Source organism: Podarcis gaigeae (genome assembly GCF_964106915.1).
Source record: "Podarcis gaigeae genome assembly, chromosome: 12".
NCBI lineage: Eukaryota > Metazoa > Chordata > Lepidosauria > Squamata > Lacertidae > Podarcis > Podarcis gaigeae.
In genome coordinates, this window is record NC_139688.1 from 28,653,746 (window position 1) to 28,665,560 (window position 11,815).

At 45.8% G+C, this 11,815-nt stretch overlaps 1 protein-coding gene across 26 annotated transcripts in view; it reads left to right on the forward strand.

Moving 5' to 3' along the window:
- Positions 1 to 10,326, forward strand: part of PPP1R9A (protein phosphatase 1 regulatory subunit 9A) — a 144,314-nt gene extending 133,988 nt beyond the window's left edge. For 14 of the 26 annotated variants that reach the window (XM_083705197.1, XM_083705209.1, XM_083705196.1 and 11 more), the window contains 5 exons: positions 1,596 to 1,715; positions 3,614 to 3,637; positions 5,858 to 6,040; positions 7,747 to 9,105; positions 9,144 to 10,326. In XM_083705197.1, the coding sequence (XP_083561323.1) occupies positions 1,596 to 1,715; positions 3,614 to 3,637; positions 5,858 to 6,040; positions 7,747 to 7,959 (540 nt within the window). In that variant the 3' untranslated portion in view covers positions 7,960 to 9,105; positions 9,144 to 10,326. Of the gene's footprint in view, positions 1 to 1,595; positions 1,716 to 3,613; positions 3,684 to 4,448; positions 6,041 to 7,746; positions 9,106 to 9,137 lie in introns of those variants that run through there. The other 12 variants (XM_083705201.1, XM_083705211.1, XM_083705221.1 and 9 more) reach the window with 3 other exon arrangements.
- The last annotated feature ends 1,489 nt before the right edge of the window (positions 10,327 to 11,815 follow it).

Consider the following 11,815-nt stretch of genomic DNA (forward strand, 5'->3'; position numbering starts at 1 on the left):
GTCTCCAAAGGAGCCTCCTGGAAAAACAAAAGTGTTGTGACTCAGTGTTCTTCGTGTTTTACAAACATCACAAAATAAAGAAACTTGCCATAATGTGCAGCACTTACTGATGTAAACTAATGCTTAAAATTCTCATTTGCATTTTAGCCAGAAATATTATTCTTTATGTTTTTGGATTATGCTACAGCCAAAAGCTAAGTTTAATATATGAATGCTTTTCTGTTTCAGTTCCCCTTTTAAGTTTCACCTTCAAAACAGATTTGGGTTTATGTATGGTTGACATAGCCCATTGCTGGTTTTTAAGAGTATGTGGCTTGTTTGTTTTTAATAAACCTCAAAAGCTTCATGAGTATCTTGATTTTGGGGGTTTATCTGTCTGTCTCTCTGTTTGCTAGTTTTAACTGCATTGTTGCTGTTGTTTTTAGCCTGGCGTATGCCATTGCAGGATTCCTCTAATGGCAATTTGGATGAATTTTACCAAACGTACATATCACAAAGTGCTCTGTTGGGAATCGCTCCTCGTTACTCGTCTTTGCTATAAAATGTGATGTGTTGTTCATTGCATTGATAAGGGGCAAAATGTCTGTTTTGTGTTCATTTTGATTGTTGAGCTATGCCTATCTTTCAGATAATCAGTGCGGTTGTCGCACAAAACATGGGGAACAGATTAAATTGTTTGATAATATACAAAGTTACCATCAGAAGGAAAGGAGCAATGACTCCATTAATCTCTTTGATGCTGATCACAAGGTTGGGGGGGGGGGGACGACTTCCTTTCTGGTTAGGGACACACACACCCCTTACAAAAAGTTAATTGTATGTTGTGGTCAAATAACAGCCTATCCTAATGGGAAATTTCTGTATATCATGGAGATCAAGAATTTCTGAGGATTAGCATTTCCAGGCCTAGGGATGCTTCAGTGAATCCTGTGTTTCTGCTGGGTCAGATTATTATTCCAAACCCATTTTACACCTCATTCCGTTTCATTTATTCTCAGGGCGAAATTGCAGTCCCCACTGGTAGACATCATTTTTCAGTTGCAGCTATTTTATTCCCTAGGAATGCCCTGGAATGGCACAACTAAGGTGTTGGGGGTGGAGATGGCAGGCAGCAATGGGACTCCCTTGCAATCATTTACATTAAAAAGAGAGAATTCTCCCTGCTACTCCTGGCGGCTAACCTGCTTCCAGCAACCCCCTTTAAAAAAAAATCATCCACTCCCCCCCCCACACACACCCCGTGCGCTAAGAAATCAATCTTTCGGCAGCCCATTTTCATGCACACACAAACCCAAATTCTAGCCAACAACTGTTCTCCGTCAAGAGCTGTCAGCTCAGCATTATCTACAACTGTAAGCCAGGTGTGCAGAAAGCTCTGTCTTCATCACTTGCAGATAATGACAATACATTTCATTTTTCAAGACATTGTAAAGAAGAGCACTTTGAGTTTGCTTTCCTACTCCGTGGTATGTGAATTATCACAATCATTCCTGAGCTGTGCCTGCTCAGCAGGGTGAAGCCAGTTCATTTGGACATTAGGCCTATTCGCCGCCATTTGACTGATGGGTTTGGTTTTCTTCTTTGTCTCCTTACAGAATTTCGCTTTCAATGACGACTTCAGTCCCAGCAGCACCAGTTCAGCTGATCTGAGCGGCTTAGGGACAGAACCGAAAACCCCAGGATTTTCACACTCCATAGCACTGTCATCTGATGAGGTATCCATAGTAGGAAATAACTCCTGTGCTCCCTGTGGATTAGTTAATAGGCTAACAGCTCTTGGCTGAATTTAACTTTGCGGGGAAAATACTTTTTATGACTGCAGCTCACAATCAGAAAATCCACAGGATGTGTCTGTTGGTGGACTTGGAACAAAAAGTTCAGTGCACTCTTCAGAAATGTACAGGAAACAATGCCGTTTGTTACGGCCTAATGCATTTTGAGTCAAAGACTAAATGTGAAAAGTGCTTAGGACATCATATATCCTATAAAATCAAAGCCCTGTACATAAATTCAAGGCACAATACATAGTGTTGGTGCTGCCCTTTAAAGCCCCAAACAGCCTTGACCCTGTATACCTGAAGGAGCGTCTCCACCCCCATCATTCAGCCATCACTGAGGTCCAGCTGCGAGGGCCTTCCGGCAGTTCCCTCACTGCATGAAATGAAGCTACAGGGAACAAGGCAGAGGGCCTTCTCAGCAATGTGCCTTCCCTGTGGAATGCCCTCCCATCAGATGTCATAACTATGCTACTGAAGGCAGCCCTGTATAGGGAAGTTTTTAAAGACTGATGTTTTATTATGTTTTTATATCTGTTGGAAGCCACCCAGAATGGCTGAGGCAACCTAGTCACATGGGCGGGGTACTACTACTACTACTACTACTACTACTAATAATAATATATTAATAAGGGTTAGGGTGCAACTACATATATGTAATCACATAGTGTTGTATGAAATACAAGATCCATTGGAAATTTTTTTAAAAAGCATGGCTAATTTGGGTCCATTAATTTCAGTGGATCTACTGTAAATAAAATTTAGTTGGATTTATATATACAGTCGTACCTTGGATCCCAAACGCCTTGCGAGTCAAACGTTTTGGCTCCCGAACGCCACAAACCTGGAAGTGAGTGAGCTGCTGTTAGAGCATCAGCTGCTGCAAGCCAAGTACAATGGAGCCTTTTAGTGGGAAGCATGTTTAGCTGGGTGTTAAAAGGCAATCACTTTTCCTGCCTCTTCCATGCCCCATACATATCCTAAATCATATGGCTATTGGGCTAACCTATGGGTGGCTTCCTGAGGGACGCAGGTGGCGCTGTGGGTTAAAGCCTCAGCGCCTAGGACTTGCCAATCGAAAGGTCGGCGGTTCGAATCCCTGCGGCGGGGTGCGCTCCCGCTGCTTGGTCCCAGCGCCTGCCAACCTAGCAGTTCGAAAGCACCTCCGGGTGCAAGTAGATAAATAGGGACCGCTTACCAGCGGGAAGGTAAATGGCGTTTCCGTGTGCGGCTCTGGCTTGCCAGAGCAGCGATGTCACGCTGGCCACGTGACCCGGAAGTGTCTCCGGACAGCGCTGGCCCCTGGCCTCTTGAGTGAGATGGGCGCACAACCCCAGAGTCTGGCAAGACTGGCCCGTACGGGCAGGGGTACCTTTACCTTTACCTTTTATGGGTGGCTTCCTACTCCCAAGGATGGTTCAGGTTAGGCGTTATAGCCAGGCGCAATCGAGACCTCCAAGGTTAAATAGCACTGACCTCCGATGGTAACTTGTAACTTCTTGACCTATTAACTCACAGGTTGGGGGAAATTCCAGATCTGTTGATCTCAGCAAAGGTATATAACTATAGGTCAGTTGAAGATTTCAGCCACTAGAACCATCATGGCATCTCTCTCCTATGCTAAACAAATGTTCAGGCAAATCCTGCTTATTTGAGTGCATGGGTAACTAATACTAGCTCAATTATATCTTAGAAAAAGACATATTTCTGTTAAATAGGGATTGTTGCCACATTGTTGTCCTCAGCCGGTTCCCAGTGATCCCCTATTTATTTGAACAGTTGTACACATTCTGTATATCATAATGTGTTCTTTCCCATTTTCTTTATTGCTGACTCAGAGCTTGGATATGATTGATGACGAGGTGAGAATAATAATGAGATATTTTTTGCAGAGGGTTGTACTAAGAGGTATTGTCAGGTCTGCCTCTAGATCCCAGCTCACAGAGGACCAACGCCCGGTGGATATAATGTACAAAAGTCTTTATTTAAGTTTAGTTTCCATTTCTAAGCTCTGGTCGCGCAGATCCACGTCTTGACGCTAGACCGGCTAAGTCCCCTCTGACTCACTGCTCCACCCACACCAGTTTAAGATTCTAGCCCGGCTCCACCTCTTACGCTGTTCTTTCCTTCACTGGGTCCTTCTGCCCTCTGGGGTTTCCTCTTTCCTGGACTCCTCTGACGCTGAGCCCCCTGAGTCTTGTCCCTCCCTCCGGCGGGCTTTAGGACCTGGCTCCCTTCCCGGGCTCCCCGCTGTGCCGCGCTCCTGTACATTTGAACTTGGCGCGCGCGCCCAGCCGGTGACTTTCCTTCTGACCATTTCCCCGCTTCCTGATGTGGGCGTTGCCAAAGCTGACTCCTCTCCTCCCTCTGGTGGTGAGGACACTGGTCCCGACTCCTGGGACTCCCCCTCCCCACTGCGCTCTGGTGGAGAAGCTGGTCCTGATTTCCAACTGCTGCTCAGGGACTCCCCGCTGGCCCCTTCCTCCTGGGGCTTCCCCCCTGGAACCCCCCTCGCTCTGGCCACCGGCGCTCCCTTCTGTGAGTCCTCCGATTCGCTAGAGAGGCTTGTGGAATAACTCTGGCCACTGTCACTGCCTGCGCCCCCCTCGTACTCCTCCTCCTCACTCTCCATTTGCTCCCCCTCCTGTGTCTCTCCTTCTGAACCCCTGACAGGTATATAGCCATTTCTTTTCTTTCCCATTGGCACATTTGCTTTTGTATAGCAGATTACGGGAACGAAGTGCATGCCTGCCTCTCTTCCCTCACCCTCAAACCCTCCCACCACAATGCTAATACTTTGAAAACTCACTCTATTGTGTCGGGGATTTTTAAAAGGCACAGTTAGATCCTGGGACATGAAGGCCTGATTTTCATGTCCGGATTGGCAGTAAGTATGGACCAGACAACAGGAAATTGCTTTTTCGCACAACCTAAAATTAATGCGTGGAATTGGCTGCCATGAGATGGAGGAGTGATGGCCACTAGAGGGAGGAAGAGGATTTTACCTTTATATTCCACCTTTCCTTCAGGAAACTCAAGCTGGCAGACATAGTTCTCTCCCTCCCCATTTTTATACTCACAGCAACCCTGTGAGGTAGGTTAGGCTGAGAGACGGTGACTGGCCCAGTGAGCGTCATGACTGAGTCGGGGTTTGAACCCTGGTCTCCCAGGTTGCAGTCCAACACTCTAACCTCTACAGCACGTTGGTTTATGCAAGGTTGTGGAGGGTAGAGTCTTATCTGTGGCTACAAGCAATGACAGCTGTATGCCACCTTCAGGTTCAAAGGCAGTTTGCCATGGAATACATCGGGTGATGAATATTACCTTCATGCCCTGCTTTTGCACTTCCCAGTTGCACCATGTTGGCCACTGTGGGAAACTGGATGCTAAACTAAATGAGTCCCCAGCATAATTGTTCTTGTTTTGTGATTCATATTTGCATGGTTCCCTGGTCACTGTCTCATCTGAAGGGAAGCTGCCATTCTCAGATGTGTGCAGTCCAACAGAGGATCTCTCACTACTGACCGGTGCTACTGACTTGTGCAATGTGGTGCTTTATTGAAATGTGCCCTCTCATGGCAACAGTTGGCATGTGCCACTTCTGGATGAGCTCCCTGATATGGTAAATACCATCTCCCACCATGAGGCGGCCACATTCAAATGAAATCTTTGCCCTGCCAAATTTACTTGTCTTAAATCAGCATGTATCAACTTTGAGATGAAAGTAAAACAATAGTTAGTCCTTCAGTTCTCAGTACCAAAGGGGGCTTTTCCAGATGCTTGGGCCGCTCTCCAGACAGTGTGACGTCATTGAAACATAGGCCAGGAGAGCCCACTCACTTTGTCAGACAACCCCATGTATTTCCACAGCCCCACTTCATTTTTTAATACTTTGTATCTGTCACACTAGATGGGCTTTTTGAAGTATGTGGACTCCCAACAAGCCAGTTTTGGTGGTCTTGCATATCGATAGGCACATCAGGTATTTGAGTACCATCAGAAAGTGTGCCACTATGATGCCTCTCTCATGAAACGATGATGCCACCCTCACACACCTGATCTTTGAAATATGCTTGTTACAGATCCTTGATGATGGACAGTCTCCCAAGCACAGCCAATCCCCAAATCGCGCCTTTCAGGAATGGAGCGTGCAACAGGTTACCAACTGGCTAATGAGCCTGAATCTAGAACAGTATGTCCCTGAGTTCACTGCCCAAAATATAAACGGAGAGCGTCTCGTTCAGCTGGATGGCAGTAAGCTTAAGGTAATTGCCTCTCACTGTGGCAAACAAGATTCAGAATTCTGTTTGTGCCCAAGGGATCTGTTAGCGGGAAATATTTGTCTTGGATGCCAAAAAATAAAATAAAAATATTCTTACTACTAACAAAGCCCACACTAGCAAGTAGCAAATAATGGAAGCGGTGCAAGTTGCTGGAGATTTTGATTATGCTGCTGATATAATAACAGTTGGAACCCTGAATACATCATTATCTCTGAAAATAAAGCCCTGGATGCACAGTACTCGGTGTTAAAAGTTAATGGGCAGTTTTCAGTATACCAAGCTTAATTTATTCTATATAGCAAAAGTGTTCTTTCTTTTTTAACTTGAAAAAGGACAGTGTTAGAGCACAAACAAAATGGCCTACGCGGCCAGGGGTAATTGCACCTTTGGCCAAATTATTAGAGACTTTAGTTGTATCACATTTCACTTTGTGCTATGCTGAATAGGTAACTGCCTCTGCTTGCAGTGTTAATTTTGTACCATTAATGTAGGGAAATTACCAAGGAGATAGTCACGGGTCACTTTGAATCTAGAAAATGCAGTTGTATTGTATGTATTATTGTTACTGTGTAAAACACACACACACACACACACACACACACACACACACACACACAGTGAGTTCTATTTTCCATAAAAATAAATAGGCAGACCCAGAAGGCAGCTTCCGGGGCCCAGCAGGGCTCACCAGTGCCGACACTTGCCCTGGGCCCTTCACATTGGGCAGTTGAATCGTGAGCCTCAACTTTAGTTTCCCACAATGCCCTGTAGTCAGGCACTCCCAAGGCACTGTGGGAAATGAAAAATGATGGCTCCAAGCTAACCCTTAGAATGCTGCCATCAACGCCACTCTCAGGCAAGCTCAAGGGGACGCATCAACGTAAAAGAGGGTCCTAACCTATTTTGGCTAGGGCTTTCTTAAGTCTGTGGCCACCCCTGAAGGTATAGATATGTGTACATACATATACACACATTCATTCGCTCCCCATGCAGCAGCATCAAAAGGCGCTTGTAGATGTCAGCTTACCCACTACAACTGGAACCATACCTGGAAGCAAATCAAGAAGTAGCTCATTAAACACGTTCTTGCTGGGCTTTGCAGCAGCTATTTGCCAGGGAGATGTCGTAGTTGTTATTCCCCCTCATGCTGATCCTGCTAGTATTTTTGGAATAGCAGTGATCAGCCTAAGGAATCACTTCTGGCAACATCTGGCTTTTAGGCACCTGGAACCCCCACTTGGCAGGCTGTCACTCCAGAACAGCACAGTCACAGTGGGAAAAGCAAGCGTTCAAAATGCACCTTTCATGGCCCGTAGTCACTAGGTGAGAGCAGCTCACACATGCGGGACTAATTTAAACCAGTATTGCTGATGAGTAATGACTGCGAGGTTTTGTATAGGGACTGGTGCTCAGTTCAGGATATGCAAGGCTATAAGCAAAGGCAATTGGGGCTGCATTTATGGATACCATTGCATTAATACTGTGGACTGAGGAAGCTTGCATGCAAACATTGCACTAGTCCTTTTTTGTACGAAAGGCAGAGGACACTGGTGTGAGTTGGCTATCCCTCTTTTTGTCGAATGAGGGTGTCAAGCTGTGAAAGAACACTGGGTTATTCTCCACCCAACTTAAATGTTTAGAAGGTGCTACAAATTAAACCGTTCCTCTCTTTCTTTCCTTGCTATTAGGCCCTTGGCATGACATCTTCCCAAGACAGAGCTGTCATTAAAAAGAAAATTAAAGAAATGAGAGTGTCTATAGAGAAAGCTCGCAAAGCTCAAGAGAAGATGGAGAAGCAAAGGGAAAAACTTAGGAAGAAAGAAAAAGAGCAGCTTCAGAGGAAGCCCCGAAAGCCGGAGAAGCGCTCACCAGATCCAACAGAGGGAGCTAATGACCAGTGATGAATAAGAGTTGATGATTATTCTATTAGGAACCGGGGAAGAGGCTTTCAGGGAAGCAACTCAAAAAGCGAGTCTTGTTTTCCTTCCCTACCTCCTTGTCTTCATTACACAGAGCTCTGTACTCATATCTGAGGCTTTAACTAGAATAAATAGGGGAAATGAACACTGTGTAGCTACACTTTCCTGCAGTTGGTGGACATGCTGGTACTTTTGGCCTACTCGGCCGGCCACAAGCCCTGACTGCACTTTGCATTTTCTCATAACCGGGCTGGCCAACCAAGTCTGGGCCAGCCTTCAGAGCCTTTCCCTTTCCCCATCCCCACTCCATCCTTTGCATTGTTCTGGTTGTGTCTGGCCCCTTCCGTAAATCAGCATAGGACACGGTAGGACGCAGCTTGCTGTACTGTAAACTTGAAGATTGCCTCCAGAAACGGGCAACGCTTGAGAAGCTTTCACTGGACCTGTGAAAGGGAGCAAACTGGAATCGGCTGCGTATCAGTTATCGTTTGTTTTCATGGGAACAGCCGCCCCGCTTTGACACCTCAGCCCCCCAATTCTCTGAAGCGGGGCTCTGTTTGCAGCGATGCTCAGAGGTGATGGTGGCTTCATCTCTGCAGCCATGGTTTCAAGACTTGAAACAACACAGTGGAGATGACAGGCAGCAGAGTCTGTCTCATCAGAGAGGGAGGCAATCCTTTATTTTATTTCCCCCCTTTCCCATGTGAACTACACAGCAGTTTAGCTCAAGAAGGAAGCAGGGCCTTAACTTGCTAATGTGAGAGCAGAGAGTAACATTTACCCTCTTTGCATGCGGGTGAGGCTAGGTTTCTAATATTAGGTTGGGGCTTGTGCTAGAACTTTGGAATACAGTTTTCCCTTTGTTTTCCTCGGGGTCAAGGGGGCGAGGTGTCCCTAGCTACTCTCTCCTGTAGCACGAGATTCCTTTTTTCAACTGATAGTGGACGGAAAACTCTTGTTTCTTTTCTAAGGAATACGCCCCACCCATTTTCAGCACAGAGCGTGGGGGCGGGGCTGATGAGGGGCAAGGGGTGGATGGGAGCGAGTATGAGACTGGCTGGTTGCAGACCTGGGATTTGACCAGCTGAAATTGAGTTGCAGAATGAACCCTACTTAAGGCTAAAATGTGTACTTAACGAGAGAGAGAGAGAGAGAGAGAGAGAGAGAGAGAGAGAGAGAGAGAGATGCCAGTTAAGACAATGTGAGTTTCAGAATTAAATACTGTCCCGTTAGTAGAATGATGCAGTGGAGTAGAAAGCGAAAAGGAATCCCAGTAAATGAGACTTTTCAGTAAACGTTGGACAATAGCCTCATTTCCCTTTTGGGGCATTGCACAAGTGCAGAGGATCTGATTCCAGCCACCTGTTCTGTGGTTAATTCATTTTTGGTTAGCTCTTGGTGCTGCCTTTCGCAGAACTAGGGACTAAGATTCAACAGGCAGAAAATTGGGCTCAAATGATGAATGCGATTAAAAGGATTCTGTTAATCACTTATACATTTTAGCAGCCAGATTTACTTTAAAGCCTACCTGGGCTTCTCACTGGAGTGCTGCTAGCAAGTTCCATTCAGTACAGGAGGTCACATTGTCGTTTCAGCCATGATAGTCTCTCCCCCCCTTCCCCCCCCCCTTTTGTACATGCGTCGCTGCATGTGGCTCATCTCTCTGATGGCTCTCTGCATCCCCACAAGCCCAGTGCAGTTTTTTTCGTGTTCCCGATACAACATTTGAACTGAAAATCTGCAGCTAGAATAACAAATCTCTGCAGTCAAGGACACTGTTTTAGATATATTGATGCTTTGGGGGGGACACCACACCCCGTATGACTCTGTAGAGAGGGCATATTTTCAGCACTGAAAAAGAATGCTTCTCAAGACGCAAATTCAACAGAAAACTCAGATGCAAATCTGTTCAGACTAGTGTTCTTTGGTTTATTTTAAGAGGTTAAAAGGTTTTGTTTAGATAAAAAAGATTATCTGGGAGAAACTGGAGATGTACTATTTTTAGCTATGAATGCATTAAGGTTAAATGCATTAGATGCTCATTTTCTCTTTTAAGTTATGTTTACATGCTTGTAATTTAAACTGGATGTATATACTAGTAACATCTATAAGCACATTCCTCTGCTTTACATTATTTATATCCTCTCTTTTGTTTTTCTAAGATCCCTGGGGGACGATATTGCGTTGTATATTGATTTTTTGCATCCCTGCTGTTTAGGACCATGTAAATTGGGTTTTATCGCCGCAGATAACTACTTTTGATTTATATCCTGTAATTGTTCTCTTTCTTCGTTTATTGCTTGGTGGCAATTTGGGAGTCGAGCACTGAATTTTAATCTGATTTTTTTTTTTAAGAAAAAAAGTGAAAGTGGTCAAAATGTAAAAGAAAAAAGACACTCCTAAAGAACTACAGTTAAGAAAGAAATGCATAAAATGCAAATGGGGGAGCATATTTGAAGAACAGACAAAGCAAGGACGCAAGACAGCTTTTGTTTGCTCCTCTTTCTGCTCCTCCTCTCCTAAACATTTTTGAAATGTTCCTAAAAGTGTTTCCAATCTTTTATTTAAAATGAGATCAGAGGGGTATTTCCGATGTCATAGGAGTAGCGGTCCTGGTGTGAGCGTTGCTGGGGCTTGTTTCTCAACAGTTGTCAGCGCGGCAACCGCAGCTTCTTCCCCTCCTTGCCTTTCAAATGGTAAGAGAAGATGCTCTGCGCAGACCTTGCCCTTTGCCACACGCCTACGGAAGACACAGCCAGCCAGCATGGCAAATACATGCTCAGCTGTCTGGGCTTCCCTTGTTTGCAGCCAAGTGAGATGTGCTCCTAGGAACTGTAAGCCGCCTTTAGTCTTCAGATGACAGTCAAGAGCGTTTGGTCTGTTCAGTATACTGGAACTGGAGAATGGAGCGCTTCTTCCTCCCCTCGTTATTAGCTCAGATTTTGCCAATCCTGAGCATCCCCCAGACCTGTAATAAAAGTACACTGATCTCTGGAGCATACCCCAGAGCTGGGTGGGGGTGTTGCACCGACATTTAGCCGTGTTTGCCCCCAAAGTGTGGGCTCCGCCTGAGTTCCTTCTCTTGCTTGTTCCGTTAGACAGGGCTCAGCCACAGCACAACGATTCAGCAGCTTCCCACCTGCTTCGTAACCACTAAGGCAGGCTGCTAAATATTTTGGTTATAAGCACTTCCACAATGCATTCTCCAATAGGGTGGTGGTGTTAGCAGTCGGCAAAGTTAGGTGCTTAACCAAGTTCCCTGCAAACTGAAGATTCCAACGCAGGAACGAGAGTTTGGGCAGTGCGGGGGGGGGGGAGAGGGGGTCTGTAGGGGCAGGACCCACTCAGTTCATGCAGACCAAACTAGATCAGAACCTGATCAAAAAAACTGCTCCGCAGAGTTCCCAACCACTGCCTGGCCCCCTCCTGTGTTGTTTGGGTTACCCGCTTGCAGTCTGGGAAGAGGAAAGGCCCTACAGGATACGTGGGAAATGCGGTAGCCTAAGGGCTTCATCCTGCCTGAGGTAGCTGGTGAAGCCATCGCCTGTCACATGGTTCCTGCACACCAGAGCCTTCATATCTGTGTGCATATATACCTCTGGGGCATTGCTGGCCTGCACACATGCAGAAGGATCCCCCTTGGTGCAAAGTCTGTGATGGTTGGGCATTAAGTCACTTAAGAGAGAAAAGGACCTTCCACTACTTTTCCTTTCATTGCACTAGTCTCGCATTTGGTTAAACAGGACTGTGAGACTAAAGACCCACCAAAGAGAGAAATGGAGGGTTGCTACATAGCTAGTGTGTCTAGTTGTATGACACTTTGCACAGTTTGTTGACC